General features: G+C 42.9%; 1 protein-coding gene across 1 annotated transcript in view; it reads left to right on the top strand.

The window, feature by feature from the left end:
* The window catches only part of LOC124012727 (CUB and sushi domain-containing protein 3-like), an 849083-nt gene that overhangs the window by 368804 nt on the left and 459193 nt on the right, over positions 1–21086 (top strand). The window contains exon 6 of the mRNA XM_046326635.1: positions 10908–11020. Coding sequence (XP_046182591.1) covers positions 10908–11020 — 113 coding nt within the window. The remainder of the gene's footprint in view (positions 1–10907; positions 11021–21086) is intronic.

Below are 21086 nucleotides of genomic sequence, written 5' to 3'. Positions count from 1 at the left end.
CTCTCTCTCTCTCTGCTCTACCCCTCCCTCCATCACTCTCTAGCTCTCTCTCTCTCTCTCTGCTCTACCCCTCCGTCCCTCCCTCCCTCCATCACTCTCTCTCTCTGCTCTACCCCTCCATCCCTCCATCACTCTCTAGCTCTCTCTCTCTCTCTCGCTCTCTCCGCTCTACCCCTCCCTCCCTCCCTGCCTCCATCACTCTCTCTCTCTCTCTCTCTCTCTCTCTGCTCTACCCCTCCCTCCCTCCCTCCATCACTCTCTAGCTCTCTCTCTCTCTCTCTCTCTCTCTCTCTCTCTCTCTCTCTCTCTCTCTCTCTCTCTCTCTCTCTCTCCGCTCTACCCATCCCTCCCCTCTCTCTCGCTCTCTCTCTCTCTCTCTCTCTCTCTCTCTCTCTCTCTCTCTCTCTCTCTCTCTCTCTCTCTCTCTCCGCTCTACCCCTCCGTCCCTCCATCTCTCTCTCTCTCTCTCTCTCTCTCTCTCTCTCTCTCTCTCTCTCTCTCTCTCTCTCTCTCTCTGTCTCTCTCTCTCTCCGCTCTACCCCTCCCTCCCTCCCTCCATCACTCTCTCTCTCTCTCTCTCTCTCTCTCTCTCTCTCTCTCTCTCCACTCTACCCCTCCCTCCATCACTCTCTAGCTCTCTCTATCTTGTCTCATGCAGCCAATGTTTGTGTCATTTATATTTTGTCAAATGGAGGGGAGATAGAGAAAAGGCTCAAGCTTTGAGACTGGGACGTGTGGGATGACGAATCAATTACCTCCGAGTCCAGTTGGGGATGTCACGGTCTCCGCACCGTGGGCCCCGGCCCGCTTTACACTACGGTACAATCAACGCACTACATGTTGATCACATGCAGTGGAAGAGAAGGGACTGACTGACGGGGTGGTTGGTTGGTGGTAGAGAGGCATTAAGCCTCAGACTTGGTGTCGTCTGCTCACTGCAGAGGGACAGTGATTGCCAGCCTAGGCTGGATGAATACAGCGACGTCTCCTCAGCTCCGTTCTACTCTGTAGGCTATGTGTCATCATGGAACTATTGTGACAATGACATGCATGGAAAAGCCTCTGAACGCCACAGAGAGGACTAGTCTACCGGAGCCACTAGTACTGTAGTTTAACTTTCACATCATTTTTTATTTATATTTCACCTTTATTTTACCTTTATTTAACCTGGCAAATCAGTTAAGAAAAATTCTTATTTACAATAATAGTGTAGCACTCAACTGTATAACATGGGAGGGATGGTGACAACCCTCTCCATCTGTTCGAACTATGTCCAGCGCAGAATGGTATAACTCATGTAATTAACATGTATATTATTGTATGAGACTCACGACGCTACTGGTACCTTAACTCGCTGTGTGGCCAATGATGCTTTCCGACATAAACCAAATAACCCTACGGAGTTGCCTGCTGCACTGGTAAGGAAGGTGCTAGTTCAGGTAGATGACATTTCCTCCACAAATACATGTACATTTGAAATGGATTCCATCTATAATAATTATACTACGGTTATTCAAGTATGTGAAATGATTTATCTCAGGCAGAGTGCCAAGGATACTGTTATTGTTAGGAGACCTCTGTTCTTTACATCGGTCATACACATTCCTAACATTTCCCCAGTGATACACATGTTGTGTATCACCCAAAGTGAGGATCTGTGCTAAGCACATCCTGTAGAAATGTTCCTATTCACTCTTTCAACAAAGCTTATGCCAAGAGCAATGGATAAATGTAATGCAATTACAGTCACTTTATGCAAATACTATATTTCCAAAGGAGTTGAGGGCGGAGTGAGTTAAACCAGACAGTGTTCTGTTCTGCTGTCTCTGCCTCTGTCCCAGGATGCCACCCAAATGTCACCCTATTGCCTACATAGTGCACTACTTTTGACCAGGACACATGGGGCTCTGGTCAAAAGTAGTGCACTATAAGGGGAATAGGTGACCATTTGGGATGCTGCCACAGTGTGGGTAATGAAAGAGACTTTTTGCGTAATAACATGAATGATATGGCACAGCTCCAGCTTGGAGAAGCCACTAAGCTGTGATCCAAGTGACCGTGTCCTTTTAATGACATATCCCACCAGTCATCAATAAAGGTTGGTGTGAGGCAGAGGTGGGAAAGAGGGGAGGGGGAGGAAGAGGAGGAAGGGAGAGGAAGAGGGAAGAGAGCCCAGTCCCTTCGGAGGCAGTTTCCTCTGGCCAGCTCCTTTGTGTGTTGTGGTGGCATTGGCCAAGCCGTGCGAGGGCGAGGGCCAGATACGCGGTCTACTCTGTAAGCATATTAAGGCTATGCCGCTGTGACGTTCTGAACAGGTGGATATACTGTAGCTGATCCTCTGTGACTAATACTTAAGCTTCTTATATGCTGTGTTTATGATCTGCACGGGGTAGCCTTCACTTTGTGACTAACACATAAGGGTCTTCATACATTATGCTTTGTTTATGATCTGCACGGGGTAGCCTTCACTTTGTGACTAACACATAAGGGTCTTCATACATTATGCTTTGTTTATGATCTGCACGGGGTAGCCTTCACTTTGTGACTAACACATAAGGGTCTTCATACATTATGCTGTGTTTATGATCTGCACGGGGTAGCCTTCACTTTGTGACTAACACATAAGGGTCTTCATACATTATGCTTTGTTTATGATCTGCACGGGGTAGCCTTCACTTTGTGACTAACACATAAGGGTCTTCATACATTATGCTGTGTTTATGATCTGCACGGGGTAGCCTTCACTTTGTGACTAACACATAAGGGTCTTCATACATTATGCTTTGTTTATGATCTGCACGGGGTAGCCTTCACTTTGTGACTAACACACAAGGGTCTTCATACATTATGCTTTGTTTATGATCTGCACGGGGTAGCCTTCACTTTGTGACTAACACACAAGGGTCTTCATACATTATGCTTTGTTTATGATCTGCACGGGGTAGCCTTCACTTTGTGACTAACACACAAGGGTCTTCATACATTATGCTTTGTTTATGATCTGCACGGGGTAGCCTTCACTTTGTGACTAACACATAAGGGTCTTCATACATTATGCTTTGTTTATGATCTGCACGGGGTAGCCTTCACTTTGTGACTAACACATAAAGGTCTTCATACATTATGCTGTGTTTATGATCTGCACGGGGTAGCCTTCACTTTGTGACTAACATATAAGGGTCTTCATACATTATGCTGTGTTTATGATCTGCACGGGGTAGCCTTCACTTTGTGACTAACATATAAGGGTCTTCATACATTATGCTGTGTTTATGATCTGCACAGGGTAGCCTTCACTTTGTGACTAACATATAAGGGTCTTCATACATTATGCTGTGTTTATGATCTGCACGGGGTAGCCTTCACTTTGTGACTAACATATAAGGGTCTTCATACATTATGCTTCGTTTATGATCTGCACGGGGTAGCCTTCACTTTGTGACTAACACATAAAGGTCTTCATACATTATGCTGTGTTTACACTCCGTATGTCTACACACCAGAGTGTGATGCTTCCAACACACCGACAGCGTCATTGGGAAAAATAGTATGCAGCATCATCTGGATGTGTGTACGACAACAGTTCAACATTCACCTTCTGCTACCGTTTCTGTCAAGACGTCTAGGGATACAGTTAGACTCATACGTTGGATAAATCCTAAGTATGCAGCACACAGAACGCACTGCAACTGTCTCTGCAACGCAACGCTGCAAGGTAAACACAGGGTTTCACTGGAAATGAATGTCATTCTGGTGTACCAACAATACAATGACGCTGTCGATGTGTGATCGAAGCCTTAGGCTTTGGCCAAGGGGGTGTGGCTAAAACAGTTGAGGATCCTCCTCTTTTGTTGTGTTCTCACCAGGGGAATGGGCATCCTGTTCTACTGTCAGCATTTCTCCATTCACCATTACCCTATGAATATGAACAGTTGTTCTACTGTCAGCATTTCTCCATTCACCATTACCCTATGAATATGAACAGTTGTTCTACTGTCAGCATTTCTCCATTCACCATTACCCTATGAATATGAACAGTTGTTCTACTGTCAGCATTTCTCCATTCAACATTACCCTATGAATATGAACAGTTGTTCTACTGTCAGCATTTCTCCATTCAACATTACCCTATGAATATGAACAGTTGTTCTACTGTCAGCATTTCTCCATTCACCATTACCCTATGAATATGAACAGTTGTTCTACTGTCAGCATTTCTCCATTCACCATTACCCTATGAATATGAACAGTTGTTCTACTGTCAGCATTTCTCCATTCAACATTACCCTATGAATATGAACAGTTGTTCTACTGTCAGCATTTCTCCATTCACCATTACCCTATGAATATGAACAGTTGTTCTACTGTCAGCATTTCTCCATTCAACATTACCCTATGAATATGAACAGTTGTTCTACTGTCAGCATTTTACATTTACATTTACATTTAAGTCATTTAGCAGACGCTCTTATCCAGAGCGACTTACAAATTGGTGCATTCACCTTATGACATCCAGTGGGACAGTCACTTAACAATAGTGCATCTAAAACTTAGGGGGGGTGGGGTGAGAGGGATTACTTAACCTATCCTAGGTATTCCTTAAAGAGGTGGGGTTTCAGGTGTCTCCGGAAGGTGGTGATTGACTCCGCTGTCCTGGCGTCGTGAGGGAGTTTGTTCCACCATTGGGGGCCAGGGCAGCGAACAGTTTTGACTGGGCTGAGCGGGAGCTGTACTTCCTCAGTGGTAGGGAGGCGAGCAGGCCAGAGGTGGATGAACGCAGTGCCCTTGTTTGGGTGTAGGGCCTGATCAGAGCCTGGAGGTACTGAGGTGCCGTTCCCCTCACAGCTCCGTAGGCAAGCACCATGGTCTTGTAGCGGATGCGAGCTTCAACTGGAAGCCAGTGGAGAGAACGGAGGAGCGGGGTGACGTGAGAGAACTTGGGAAGGTTGAACACCAGACGGGCTGCGGCGTTCTGGATGAGTTGAAGGGGTTTAATGGCACAGGCAGGGAGCCCAGCCAACAGCGAGTTGCAGTAATCCAGACGGGAGATGACAAGTGCCTGGATTAGGACCTGCGCCGCTTCCTGTGTGAGGCAGGGTCGTACTCTGCGGATGTTGTAGAGCATGAACCTACAGGAACGGGCCACCGCCTTGATGTTAGTTGAGAACGACAGGGTGTTGTCCAGGATCACGCCAAGGTTCTTGGCGCTCTGGGAGGAGGACACAATGGAGTTGTCAACCGTGATGGCGAGATCATGGAACGGGCAGTCCTTCCCCGGGAGGAAGAGCAGCTCCGTCTTGCCGAGGTTCAGCTTGAGGTGGTGATCCGTCATCCACACTGATATGTCTGCCAGACATGCAGAGATGCGATTCGCCACCTGGTCATCAGAAGGGGGAAAGGAGAAGATTAATTGTGTGTCGTCTGCATAGCAATGATAAGAGAGACCATGTGAGGTTATGACAGAGCCAAGTGACTTGGTGTATAGCGAGAATAGGAGAGGGCCAAGAACAGAGCCCTGGGGGACACCAGTGGTGAGAGCGCGTGGTGAGGAGACAGATTCTCGCCACGCCACCTGGTAGGAGCGACCTGTCAGGTAGGACGCAATCCAAGCGTGGGCCGCGCCGGAGATGCCCAACTCGGAGAGGGTGGAGAGGAGGATCTGATGGTTCACAGTATCGAAGGCAGCCGATAGATCTAGAAGGATGAGAGCAGAGGAGAGAGAGTTAGCTTTAGCAGTGCGGAGCGCCTCCGTGATACAGAGGAGAGCAGTCTCAGTTGAATGACTAGTCTTGAAACCTGACTGATTTGGATCAAGAAGGTAATTCAGAGAGAGATAGCGGGAGAGCTGGCCAAGGACAGCACGTTCAAGAGTTTTGGAGAGAAAAGAAAGAAGGGATACTGGTCTGTAATTGTTGACATCGGAGGGATCGAGTGTAGGTTTTTTCAGAAGGGGTGCAACTCTCGCTCTCTTGAAGACGGAAGGGACGTAGCCAACGGTCAGGGATGAGTTGATGAGCGAGGTGAGGTAAGGGAGAAGGTCTCCGGAAATGGTCTGGAGAAGAGAGGAGGGGATAGGGTCAAGCGGGCAGGTTGTTGGGCGGCCGGCCGTCACAAGACGCGAGATTTCATCTGGAGAGAGAGGGGAGAAAGAGGTCAGAGCACAGGGTAGGGCAGTGTGAGCAGAACCAGCAGTGTCGTTTGACTTAGCAAACGAGGATCGGATGTCGTCGACCTTCTTTTCAAAATGGTTGACGAAGTCATCTGCAGAGAGGGAGGAGGGGGGGGGGGCGGAGGATTCAGGAGGGAGGAGAAGGTGGCAAAGAGCTTCCTAGGGTTAGAGGCAGCAGCTTGGAATTTAGCGTGGTAGAAAGTGGCTTTAGCAGCAGAGACAGAGGAGGAAAATGTAGAGAGGAGGGAGTGAAAGGATGCCAGGTCCGCAGGGAGGCGAGTTTTCCTCCATTTCCGCTCGGCTGCCCGGAGCCCTGTTCTGTGAGCTCGCAATGAGTCATCGAGCCACGGAGCGGGAGGGGAGGACCGAGCCGGCCTGGAGGATAGGGGACATAGAGAGTCAAGGGATGCAGAGAGGGAGGAGAGGAGGGTTGAGGAGGCAGAATCAGGAGATAGGTGGGAGAAGGTTTGAGCGGAGGGAAGAGATGATAGGATGGAAGAGGAGAGAGTAGCGGGGGAGAGAGAGCGAAGGTTGGGACGGCGCGATACCATCCGAGTAGGGGCAGTGTGGGAGGTGTTGGATGAGAGCGAGAGGGAAAAGGATACAAGGCAGTGGTCGGAGACTTGGAGGGGAGTTGCAATGAGGTTAGTGGAAGAACAGCATCTAGTAAAGATGAGGTCGAGCGTATTGCCTGCCTTGTGAGTAGGGGGAAGGTGAGAGGGTGAGGTCAAAAGAGGAGAGGAGTGGAAAGAAGGAGGCAGAGAGGAAAGAGTCAAAGGTAGACGTGGGGAGGTTAAAGTCGCCCAGAACTGTGAGAGGTGAGCCGTCCTCAGGAAAGGAGCTTATCAAGGCATCAAGCTCATTGATGAACTCTCCGAGGGAACCTGGAGGGCGATAAATGATAAGGATGTTAAGCTTGAAAGGGCTAGTAACTGTGACAGCATGGAATTCAAAGGAGGCGATAGACAGATGGGTAAGGGGAGAAAGAGAGAATGACCACTTGGGAGAGATGAGGATCCCGGTGCCACCACCCCGCTGACCAGACGCTCTCGGGGTGTGAGAACACGTGGGCGGACGAAGAGAGAGCAGTAGGAGTAGCAGTGTTGTCTGTGGTGATCCATGTTTCCGTCAGGGCCAAGAAGTCGAGGGACTGGAGGGAGGCATGGGCTGAGATGAACTCTGCCTTGTTGACCGCAGATTGGCAGTTCCAGAGGCTACCGGAGACCTGGAACTCCACGTGGGTCGTGCGCGCTGGGACCACCAGAGTAGGGTGGCCGCGGCCACGCGGTGAGGAGCGTTTGTATGGTCTGTGCAGAGAGGAGAGAACAGGGATAAACCGACACATAGTTGACAGGCTACAGAAGAGGCTACGCTAATGCAAAGGAGATTGGAATGACAAGTGGACTACACGTCTCGAATGTTCAGAAAGTTAAGCTACGTAGCAAGAATCTTATTGACTAAAATGATTAAAATGATACAGTACTGCTGAAGTAGGCTAGCTGGCAGTGGCTGCGTTGTTGACACTACACTAATCAAGTCGTTCCGTTGAGTGTAATAGTTTCTGCAGTGTTGCTATTCGGGGCTAGCAGGCTAGCTAGCAGTGTTGTTTACGTTACGTTGCGTTAAAAGAACGACAATAGATGGCTAGCGAACCTAGAAAATCGCTCTAGACTACACAATTATCTTTGATACAAAGACGGCTATGTAGCTAGCTAAGTAGCTAGCTACGATCAAACAAATCAAACCGTTGTACTGTAATGAAAATGAAGTGAAAATGTGATACAACCTGTGAATGCGACCGGGTAGTTGAGTTCTATACAGAAGACGTTGGCTAGCGTTGGCTAGCTGTTGGCTAGCTAGCAGAGTCACCTACGTTAAGGACGACAAATAGCTGGCTAGCTAACCTCGGTAAATTAAGATAATCACTCTAAGACTACACACTCTAAACCTAAACAACACAATTATCTTGGATACGATGATACGATGATACGAAGACAGCAAAGACAGCTATGTAGCTAGCTAACACTAAACTAATCAAGTCGTTCAGTCGTTCAGTTGAGTGTAACAGTTTCTCCAGTGCAGCTAATCAGTGGACGTTAGCTAGCTGGCTAGTGAAGACTACGTTAGGACGGCGAAATACGATAATTACGCAATTATCTTTGATACAAAGACGGCTATGTAGCTAGCTGAGAAGAAATTGCTAAGATAAGACAAATCAAACCGTTGTGATATAATGAAATATAATGAAAAAGTTATACTACCCGTTGGAGCGACGTGCAGATGCGACCACTCGCTCCAACCGGAACCGGAGCATTCAACATTACCCTATGAATATGAACAGTTGTTCTACTGTCAGCATTTCTCCATTCAACATTACCCTATGAATATGAACAGTTGTTCTACTGTCAGCATTTCTCCATTCAACATTACCCTATGAATATGAACAGTTGTTCTACTGTCAGCATTTCTCCATTCAACATTACCCTATGAATATGAACAGTTGTTCTACTGTCAGCATTTCTCCATTCACCATTACCCTATGAATATGAACAGTTGTTCTACTGTCAGCATTTCTCCATTCACCATTACCCTATGAATATGAACAGTTGTTCTACTGTCAGCATTTCTCCATTCACCATTACCCTATGAATATGAACAGTTGTTCTACTGTCAGCATTTCTCCATTCAACATTACCCTATGAATATGAACAGTTGTTCTACTGTCAGCATTTCTCCATTCACCATTACCCTATGAATATGAACAGTTGTTCTACTGTCAGCATTTCTCCATTCAACATTACCCTATGAATATGAACAGTTGTTCTACTGTCAGCATTTCTCCATTCACCATTACCCTATGAATATGAACAGTTGTTCTACTGTCAGCATTTCTCCATTCACCATTACCCTATGAATATGAACAGTTGTTCTACTGTCAGCATTTCTCCATTCACCATTACCCTATGAATATGAACAGTTGTTCTACTGTCAGCATTTCTCCATTCAACATTACCCTATGAATATGAACAGTTGTTCTACTGTCAGCATTTCTCCATTCACCATTACCCTATGAATATGAACAGTTGTTCTACTGTCAGCATTTCTCCATTCACCATTACCCTATGAATATGAACAGTTGTTCTACTGTCAGCATTTCTCCATTCACCATTACCCTATGAATATGAACAGTTGTTCTACTGTCAGCATTTCTCCATTCATTCCATTACCCTATGAATATGAACAGTTGTTCTACTGTCAGCATTTCTCCATTCAACATTACCCTATGAATATGAACAGTTGTTCTACTGTCAGCATTTCTCCATTCAACATTACCCTATGAATATGAACAGTTGTTCTACTGTCAGCATTTCTCCATTCAACATTACCCTATGAATATGAACAGTTGTTCTACTGTCAGCATTTCTCCATTCAACATTACCCTATGAATATGAACAGTTGTTCTACTGTCAGCATTTCTCCATTCACCATTACCCTATGAATATGAACAGTTGTTCTACTGTCAGCATTTCTCCATTCACCATTACCCTATGAATATGAACAGTTGTTCTACTGTCATCATTTCTCCATTCAACATTACCCTATGAATATGAACAGTTGTTCTACTGTCAGCATTTCTCCATTCACCATTACCCTATGAATATGAACAGTTGTTCTACTGTCAGCATTTCTCCATTCAACATTACCCTATGAATATGAACAGTTGTTCTACTGTCAGCATTTCTCCATTCAACATTACCCTATGAATATGAACAGTTGTTCTACTGTCAGCATTTCTCCATTCACCATTACCCTGTGAATATGAACAGTTGTTCTACTGTCAGCATTTCTCCATTCACCATTACCCTATGAATATGAACAGTTGTTCTACTGTCAGCATTTCTCCATTCACCATTACCCTATGAATATGAACAGTTGTTCTACTGTCAGCATTTCTCCATTCACCATTACCCTATGAATATGAACAGTTGTTCTACTGTCAGCATTTCTCCATTCACCATTACCCTATGAATATGAACAGTTGTTCTACTGTCAGCATTTCTCCATTCAACATTACCCTATGAATATGAACAGTTGTTCTACTGTCAGCATTTCTCCATTCACCATTACCCTATGAATATGAACAGTTGTTCTACTGTCAGCATTTCTCCATTCAACATTACCCTATGAATATGAACAGTTGTTCTACTGTCAGCATTTCTCCATTCACCATTACCCTATGAATATGAACAGTTGTTCTACTGTCAGCATTTCTCCATTCACCATTACCCTATGAATATGAACAGTTGTTCTACTGTCAGCATTTCTCCATTCAACATTACCCTATGAATATGAACAGTTGTTCTACTGTCAGCATTTCTCCATTCACCATTACCCTATGAATATGAACAGTTGTTCTACTGTCAGCATTTCTCCATTCACCATTACCCTATGAATATGAACAGTTATATGTCTTATTGGCATTGATGCATAATAAGCAACCTGACTTTTGGATTTTGAAATTCCACCATTTTTACTTAGGTCTACAACGTGCCTTTTTTTAAATTAATTTGATTTGTATTACCTATGTACTGTGTCCCAACCTTGTTTCAAAAACAAACAAAAAAATGGTTATCTTTTTTGATTGGCTGAGACTCTAAAATACACTGGTGTTGTAGCATGCTGACTGAGTATGGATGTAAAAAAAAAACTAATGATTTTTTCCTCTTGTTTCACTCAGGTTATCTGGGATGAATGTCCCGTCTCCTATTGTCAGCAACAAGAACTGGCTGAGGCTACACTTTGTAACTGACAGTAACCATCGATATCGGGGCTTTAGCGCCCATTATCAAGGTAAGCCTCTGTTTCAATCAATGCAAAGACGCTTAGGGAGGAGTTTCCTGACCACCTAAAAAAAGAAAAACTTAAATAAGAATGTAATCCTTTTAAAGCCCTGAGAGAATCAACACATGGTGCTCTGAAAGGGGGATGAATCCTACACCTCTTCACTCTGTCCTCCTCCTTAATGAGTTTTTCTTCTTATTGTCATGATAGGTCTTAGATTTGCTGTTTTCTTTTCTTTTCATGTCATTTTTTGTTGTTGTTTCAGGCTGACGTTGGCATTCTATCATTCTGTCTTTCAACTCTCATGATTACAACTACAAGATACATGTTTATTTTCTCATGGAAACCGTAAATCCCGAGGACCTGATTTGGGTGGGCAATCAGAGCTTTCGTTTTTTCAACTTTTAATTAGAACCCTCTCTCTGTAGCAATGCCAACTACCGTATGCACAGCACAGCGCAGCACAGCATTCAATTAAAAAAGTGTTTTTTTTGCCTCTTCCAAACTAACCAATAGATTAACAACAAATCACTTCTTCTCCTCTTTTTGAAATAGCTGTCTCTTTTCCCCCCCCATCTTATTCCAAAGCTGCTGATTAAATGAAACGAAGCTACTGTATAACAGATCATTCAGAGTCATATACTCACATGTGCATTGCTGTGTGTTGTGGTTGTGGCGTTATTCTGACACAAATTTACCATAAACCAAATCTTTAAAAATGTCCCCCACAATGAATAAATGTTGTCCTATTGAAGGACCTGGATAACATATATGTATACATATGTTTGCCTACTGTTACATCTTGGAAACTTAGTTTGGTTTAAAAATAGCTCACGGAACCACTATATAAGACAAGACGAGTTGCTAAGTTTGCTTATTAGCTCATCAGTGGCTTTAAAAGCTAGATTCTGTGATTTAATACACCAATAAAAACGTACATGTTTGTTTTATGACTCTAAACTCACGAGACATTTATATCCTTCAAGGATCTGCTGGAATTGGACTTTTTCACTTGAAGCACCTGTTAACACATAAGGTGTGAGTGTTTACATAATATTATTCAAGGATCCCAGACCACAGACTGTAGCTTTAATAGAATGTGAAGAAGTTTTCATCCACGACCCCATTTTGATATCTGAAAATGTTTTCAGTCAATTGAAAAACATTCTAACAGTTTTTCTGATTGTCTTCTCAACTCACCATCACATACTTTTAGTGTGGGGCAATGACAGGCAACTGCAAATTAGTCTGACATAACATCTCTAATGCTGCGTTCAAAACAACTGGGAACTTGGCTTCACACAGATATGAGCTGGCGAAGGGTACCATGAGTTTTAATGATGTGAGGGAGACAGCAGAGTGTTCCCTGCACATTTTGGGTGATTTTTTAAAATTCTCCTGGGACTCCATTTACATATCAGGCGACCCCACATGGGGTTGTGACCCCTATTTTGGGAGCCGCTGGGTTACAGTCACTCTGAAACAGATCTGCAGAGAATAGCTCAGTGCATCTGAATGGGTTTATTTCTGTCCCCGACACCTCTCCGGAGGACAATGTTAAAGCACTTTTCACCTTCTCAACAAAGGATAACGTCTGTATTTAAAGAAAGAATAGGGCATGAATAAATAATATTCTCATCATTTACTAACGATTGTAAATAGTTAGCAAACCATTTTTCTAATACCCTACTAAGGAGATATTCATTGGACATCAGTATATGAAGTGTCCCACGTTGAAGACTTTTTTATTAAAAGCGACTTATTGTGAATATTCTCAACGAAAAGGACGTTAGGACCTCATTTATTTTCTGGCTTGGTGCCAGGAACAGTAGTGGGTTCAAAAGGTCGTTAAAATGAACAAACCTTTACCTCCGCACTTGGCGAGATTGGTCAGCAAGAAGATTGAGATTTGATCTTCATCTCTGCTGTTGATGTTTGCTTAGGGATGTATTCCCCTTGACAACGGCACTGTGTGTGACTTCTTAATATGGCCCTACTGGTACACACCACCTGGTGAGCCACAAGCAGCCCAGATTCAACCCACCTGGTGAGCCACAAGCAGCCCAGCTTCAATCCACCTGGTGAGCAACAAGCAGCCCAGCTTCAATCCACCTGGTGAGCCACAAGCAGCCCAGCTTCAATCCACCTGGTGAGCAACAAGCAGCCCAGCTTCAATCCACCTGGTGAGCAACAAGCAGCCCAGCTTCAATCCACCTGGTGAGCAACAAGCAGCCCAGCTTCAATCCACCTGGTGAGCAACAAGCAGCCCAGCTTCACACCACCTGGTGAGCCACAAGCAGCCCAGCTTCAATCCACCTGGTGAGCAACAAGCAGCCCAGGTTCAATCCACCTGGTGAGCCACAAGCAGTCCAGCTTTAAAGCAGCAGCTGCAAAGTACCTTAGGACACCAAAACCACCCCAAAATCCAATTTACCCAACGGATCTGTCTGAAAGAAATCCCATCAGAAAAAGCACGTTGTCATCTCTGATTGAACCAGTTATTGACATTAGCCAGCTGTTGCGCGCCCTCTCAATGCAGCTCATCTCTCATAGGAAGTCGGTGGCGGTCGAATTGAAGCTGTTATTGGCAATGCTGCTGGGCCTTTTTTCAAGGCCACCTCTGATAAGCAATGGAATGGAAGAGACCACGTCTCACCTTAATCAAAGTTTGAGGGGGAATTTGAACCCAGACAGTGTTTGTATTTGTATGTGTGCAGCCTTGCTGCTGTTCAGCACTATTAGAAAGGAATTCACGTATAGCATTACAGTGCCTTCAGAAAGTTTTCACACCCTTTGACTTTTTCCACATTTTGTTGTGTTACAGGCTGAATTTAGAAAGTTTAACATTTACATTTTTGTCACTTGACTACATACAATACCCAATAATGTCAAAGTGGAATTATGCTTTTCAATTTCAATTTAATTTAGTCAACAAGTATTCAACCCCTTTGTTATGGCAACCCTAAACAAGTTCAGGAGCAAAAATGTGCTTAACAACTCACATAATAAATTGCATGGACTCACTTTGTGTGCAATAATAGTGTTTAACATGATTTTTGAATAACTACCTCATCTCTGTACCCCACACAAACAATTATCTGTATGGTCCCTCAGTCGAGCAGTGTATTTCAAACACAGATTCAACCACAAAAACCAGGGAGGTTTTTCAATGCCTCGCGAAGAATGGCAGCTATTATTTTTTAAAAGCAGACATAGAATATCCCTTTGAGCATGGTGAAGTTGTTAATTTCACTTTGGATGTTGTATCAAAACACCCAGTCACTATAAAGATACAGGTGACCTTCCTAATTCAGTTGCCGAAGAGGATGGAAACTGCTTAGGGAGGCCAATGGTGACTTTAAAACAGTTGAATGGCTGTGATAGGAAGAAACTGTGGATGGATCAACAGCATTGTAGTTACTCCACAATACTAACTTAAATGACAGAGTGAAAACAAAGAAGCCTTTACAGAATAAAAATATTCCAAGCATGCATACTGTTTGCAACAAGGAAACAAGGCACTAAAGTAAAACTGAAAATTAAATTAACTTAATGTCCTGAATGCGAAGCATTATGTTTGGGGAAAATTCAACACAACACATCACTGTGTACCACTCTTCATCTTTTCAAGCTTGGTGGTGGCTGCCTCATGTTATGGGTATGCTTGTCATCAGCAAGGGTAAAGAACATAAAAAGAAATGTATTAGAGCAAAGCACAGGCAAAATCAAAGAGGAAAACCTGGTTCAGTCTGCTTTCCAACAGACACTAGGAGACAAATGTACCTTTCAACAGGACAATAACCTAAAACACAAGGCCAAATATACACTGAAATTGTTTACCAAGATGACATTGAATGTTCCTGAGTGGCATAGTTACAGTTTTGACTTAAATCGGCTTGAACATCTTTGGCAAGACTTGAATATGTCTAGCAATGATCAACAACCAACTTGAATCATTTTTAAAGAATAATGTGTAAATATTGTACAATCCAGATATGCAAAGCTCTAAGAGACTTACGTAGACAGACTGTAATCGCCACCAAAGGTGATTCTGACATGTTTTGACCCAGGGGAATGAGATATTTCTGTATTTCATTTTCATTTGCTAACATTTCTAAAAAATATTTGTTTACTTTGTCATTACAGGGTATTGTGTGTAGATGGGTGAGATTAAAAAACAAACAATTTCATCAATTTTGAATTCAGGCTGTAACACAACAAAATGTGGAATAAGTCAAGGGGTATGAATACTTTCTGAAGGTACTGTAACTACCTAAATGTAGATGAGTTTAGCTGTGGATGTCTACTGTGTTCCTATGCATGTGTTATGCAGCCCATATATACACAGGAACTGTATACAGGACCCGCTATAGTTCAATTTTACCAAAGAATCTGCACATCTGAGTTGGAAACCAAATGGTCATTTTCAAGCAACTTCAGGATTTTTATATACTAACCGTCAACAATTAATCCAATCAATGATCCTCCAGGGTCCTTTCTCTCCTGTTCCCTAGAATTAAAATGTTGCAAACGGCCCCTTATAGCATACTGAATCACAGCGCACTCTGCCACTGGTCAGACCATTTCCACACTCCTCTAAGCAGTGCAGTCAGAAATAGGACTTCATGTTAATTCATGACCAGAAGACTGGTGTCACAGACAATCTCTTCCCCTGGAGCTAATGCCATCTTTGATAAGGCAACCTCTGTTCCTCTATCAGTAGACTACAGGCCAGTGCAGAGAAATGTAAATTAGAATTTACCATTGGCCTCAGGGGAGTAATTAATTTGGCAAGTCTTCACTATGTTTCTGTCAGATTGGATCCTTCAACCATTGGCCTATATCATAATGCCATTACTATTAGCGTGTTTGCTTCTACAGCATCAGGCCACTTAATAGGTCCCGAGTATTCCAGACGTCCATTTTGTTTTATCTGAACCTGGTCCAGTGTCTCAATTTAGACAGCCAGAGGCTTGGAGAGCCTTGGAGAGGCTTGGAGAGGCTTGGAGAGGCTTGGAGAGCCTTGGAGAGCCTTGGAGAGCCTTGGAGAGCCTTGGAGAGCCTTGGAGAGCCTTGGAGAGCCTTGGAGAGGCTTGGAGAGCCTTGGAGAGCCTTGGAGAGCCTTGGAGAGGCTTGGAGAGCCTTGGAGAGCCTTGGAGAGCCTTGGAGAGCCTTGGAGAGCCTTGGAGAGCCTTGGAGAGCCTTGGAGAGCCTTGGAGAGCCTTGGAGAGGCTTGGAGAGCCTTGGAGAGGCTTGGAGAGGCTTGGAGAGCCTTGGAGAGCCTTGGAGAGCCTTGTCGTTTTCATCATGGATTGATTGAATGCTGCCAAATTGAGGTTTTAAATAATCTTCTCTTAACAATCAGATCTGCATTCGAACTCAAAGTCATCAAATAATCAAATCAATAATCAAGTTGTTTCCAAACATATTGTGTGAGAATTATATCCAGGGAGCACAGTACATAGGCTATACCATTAAAGGCTAAATTCATGCTAAACTGCTCTGCCACTAAGTAGCAAAACAAAAATATCAACATCCCTCAACCCCTATCATGTACTTTTTTCAGTGATTTGGAGTGGCAGGCCATTCCCATAAAATCCACATGAATATATGGAAGTGTATGTTATGCATAAGCTGTTCAGGACAAACATGTTTATGTTCCTCTAAGAGCTAGCTATAGTGTTCATGGAGGTTATTTGTCCTGTCTGTGGTGACCGAGCACTGAGTAAAACCAGCGGGTTAGTTGCCACGATTTAATTATAAAAACGAATTATACCATAAAATCTGTCATTTAGTATGCAATCACTTTTTGCACCACATCTGGTACGGTTCCCAATCAAGGAGCCAAAGGCAGTCTAATTGGTATTGAAATGCTCTCTTAACAGGGGGACTTATGAGAATTACCACAAGTGCACAGATGTACAGTACCAAATAAAGGTTTGGACACACCTACTCATTCCAGGGTTTTTATTTTCTTAATTTGGACTATTTCCTACATTGTAGAATAGTAGTGAATACATCAACATTATGAAATAACACAAATAGAATCATGTAGTAAACAAAAAAAGTGTTAAACAAATGAAAATATATTTTAGATTTGAGATTCAGTACCCACACTTTGCCTTGATGACAGCTTTGCACACACATTCTCTCAACCAGCTTCATGAGGGAGTCACCTGGAATGCATTTAAATTAACAGGTTTGCCTTGTTAAAAGTACATTTGTGTAATTGCTTTCCTTCTTAATGCGTTTGAGTCAATCAGTTGTGTTGTGACAAGGTAGGGGTGGTATACAGAAGATGGCCCTATTTGGTAAAAGACCAAGTCCATATTATGGCAAAAACAGCTCAAATAAGGAAAGAGAAATGACAGGCCATTATTACTTTAAGACATGAAGGTCAGTCTATGCGGAAAATTTCAAGAACTTTGAAAGTTTCTTCAAAGTGTAGTCCCAAAAACCATCAAGCGCTATGATGAAACTGCCTCGCATGAGAACCACCACAGCAAAGGAAGACCCACAGTTACGTCTGCTGCAGAAGTTCATTAGAGTTACCAGCCTCAGAAATCAGCAATGAAATGCAACCTCAGATTGCAGCCCACATAAATGCTTCACAGAGTTCAAGTAACAGACATATATATATATATATTTTTTAACCTTTATTTAACCAGGCAAGTCAGTTAAGAACAAATTCTTATTTTCAATGACGGCCTGGGAACAGTGGGTTAACTGCCTGTTCAGGGGCAGAACGACAGATTTGTACCTTGTCAGCTCGGGGGTTTGAACTCGCAACCTTCCGGTTACTAGTCCAACGCTCTAATCACTAGGCTACGCTGCCGCGTGAGTCAGGCCTTCATGGTTGAATTGCTACAAAGAAACCACTACCAAAGGACACCAATAAGAAGAAGAGACGTGCTTGGGCAAAGAAACACAAGCATCTTATGAGTTCAACCACAGTGTCTTTGTAAGATGCAGAGTAGGTGAACAGATGATCTCTGCGTGTGGTTCCTGCGTGGTTCCGTGTGGTTCCTGTGTGGTTCCTGATCTCTGCGTGAGGTGTGATGGTGTGGGGGTGGAATTCAAGGCACACTTAACCAGCATGGCTACCACAGCATTCTGCAGCGATACGCCATCCCATCTGGTTTGCGCTTAGTAGGACTATCATTTGATTTTCAACAGGACAATGACCCAAAACACACCTGCACTCTGTGTGAAGAATATTTGACCCGGAAGTAGAGTGATGGAATGCTGCCTCCACAATCACCTGATCACCCAATTGAGATGGTTAGGGATGAGTTGGACCGCAGAGTGAAGGAAAAGCAGCCTGCAAAGGCTGGAACTCCTTCAAGACTGTTGGAAAAGCATTCCACGTGACTCCCTCATGAAGCTGGTTGAGAGAATGCCAAGAGTGTGCAAAGCTGTCATCAAGGCAAAGGATGGCTACGTTGAAGAATCTAAAATTCAAAAGGCAATCGCACATCTGAGCTATCTTTTTATAAGGTGCATGGTAACAGTTGAATAAAAATGAGAAAAATGAGAAAACTGCTTTTGATAGTATCACTGCTCTAAGCGTTACGTTTTGGCCTCACAGACTTCGTCAGAGTTTTTGCAAGTCAACCTTTATGTAGACATAGCCCCACCCACATCCATTCCACGCATCGAATGGGGTCGGGGGAAAACATGGAGTCGAGGGAAAACAGCGGCGATACTGATTATTGGAGGACCAAACAAAGCCGATACCGATTAATCGGGACAATTTTTATATATATTTGTAATAATGACAATTACAACAATACTGAATGAACACTTTTATTTTAACTTAATATAATACGTAAATCAAATCATTTTCGTCTCAATTACATAATGAAACATGCTCAATTTGGTGTAAATAATGCAAATTCATAGTGTTGGAGAATAAAGTAAAAGTGCAACATGTGCCATGTAAAAAAGCTAATGTTTAAGTTCCTTGCTCAGAACATGAGTACATATGAAAGCTGGTGGTTCCTTTTAACATGAGTCTTCAAGTTAAGTTTTAGGTTGTCGTTATTATAGGACTATTTTTCTCTATACCATTTGTATTTCATATACCTTTGACTATTGGATGTTCTTATAGGCACCATAGTATTGCCAGCCTAATATTGGGAGTTGATAGGCTTGAAGTCATAAACAGCACAATGCTGTTTATGACAGTGAAGAGCTGACAGCGAAGAGCTGCTGGCAAATGCAGGAAAGTGCTGTTTGAATGAATGCTTACGAGCCTGCAGCTGCCTACCACTGCTCAGTCAGACTGCTCTATCAAATAACAAATCATAGACTTAATTATAACATAATAAATGCACAGAAATACGAGCCTTAGGTCATTAATATGGTCAAATCCGGAAACTATCATATCAAAAACAAGACGTTTATTATTTCAGTGAAAATCGGGTGGCATCCCTAAGTCGAAATATTGCTGTTGCATTGCACAACCTTCAATGTTATGTCATAATTATGTAAAATTCTGGCAAATGAATTAAGGCCTCTGTTAGTAAGAAATGGTCTTCACACAGTGTGCAACGAGCCAGGCGGCCCAAACTGCTGCATATACCCTGACTCTGCTTGCACAGAACGCAAGAGAAGTGACCCAATTTCCATAGTTAAAATAAATTAATGTTAGCAGGCAATGTTAACTAAATATGCAGGTGAAAAAAATATATTGTGTATTAATTTTGAGGAAGGCATTGATGTTTATGGTTAGGTACACATTAGTGCAACAACAATGCTTTTTTCGTAAATGTGCTTTTTAAATCATCATCATCTGTTTGGCGAAGTAGACTGGGATTCGATGATAAATTAACATGTACCACATTGATTAGATGCAACGCAGGACAAGCAAGATAAACTAGTAATATCATCAACTATGTGCAGTTAAGATTGATTGTTTTTTTATAAGATAAGTTTAATGCTAGCTAGCAACTTACCTTGGCTCCTTGCTGCACTACCACGCAGGCTCCTCGCGGAGTGCAATGTAATCGGCCACAATCGGCATCCAAAAATGTCAATTACTGATTGTTATGAAAACTTGAAATCGGTCCTAATTTAAAATTGGCCCTAATTAATCGGCCCAAATTATTTGGCCATACTGATTTATCGGCCATACTGATCAATCGGTCAACCTCTAGTCCTAACCACATCTGTACAACCGCAATGAGGACATTGAGCATGTTTTCATAAATCATTGGGAACAGCACAAGAAAAACGTCAAAGTAATCTGAAATGGGAGCATAATTTATGTTCACATTTACAACATAACATACATAGGCATTTCATCACTAAGACCTTTAGGAAATCATGTCTGGAGGGTAAAAATCCCAAAACATTCTCTTTTACTCAGAGTATTATTTATATCCTGTCTGATCTCTGATATCTTAAATTTCTCTATGCCACAAAATCTAAAGGTAGAAATGTAATGTTTTAGTTCATTAAAATGTACTGCGACTGGATAATCCCTGTTGTTTCTCCTGATTGAACTTTTATGTTCACACATTATCTGTTTGAGAGAACCTCTCTGTTACCTACATAACACAGCACACACAGACATTTAATCATGTAGATAACATGGGTGGTGAGGCACGTAATAATGTCATTTATTTGTAATGGTTTTCCTGTATGTGTGATTCAGAAATATTCACACTTCATGACATTGTTGCATTGTGCAAAACCTCTGCATTTATAGCTACCATTCGGAAGAGGGCGTAAAAGAGACTGGCTGATTATGTACACACTTCATTCTAATATATATGAACTGCACATTGTTATGTTTGGTAGCACTTATTTGTTTCCCTCGACTCCAACCCCATTCAATGCGTGGATGTCGGTGGGGCTATGTCTACATAAAGCTGCTCATTTAAAAAATTCACAAAAGTTCTGGTGAAGGCCGTGAGGTGGATACGTAAAGCTTATTAAAGACCAGTAAAACTATCAATAGCAGTGGGGCGGTTTCTTATTTTTTCTCTGCTTTGAAGAATCTAAAATATATTTTAATTTGTTTAACACTTTTTTGGTTACTACATGATTCCATATGTGCTATTCATAGTTT

The sequence above is a fragment of the Oncorhynchus gorbuscha genome, linkage group LG24, assembly GCF_021184085.1.
Source record: "Oncorhynchus gorbuscha isolate QuinsamMale2020 ecotype Even-year linkage group LG24, OgorEven_v1.0, whole genome shotgun sequence".
Taxonomy (NCBI): domain Eukaryota; kingdom Metazoa; phylum Chordata; class Actinopteri; order Salmoniformes; family Salmonidae; genus Oncorhynchus; species Oncorhynchus gorbuscha.
Note: the sequence above shows the minus strand (reverse complement) of the source record. Positions and strands in the feature narration are given on the sequence as shown.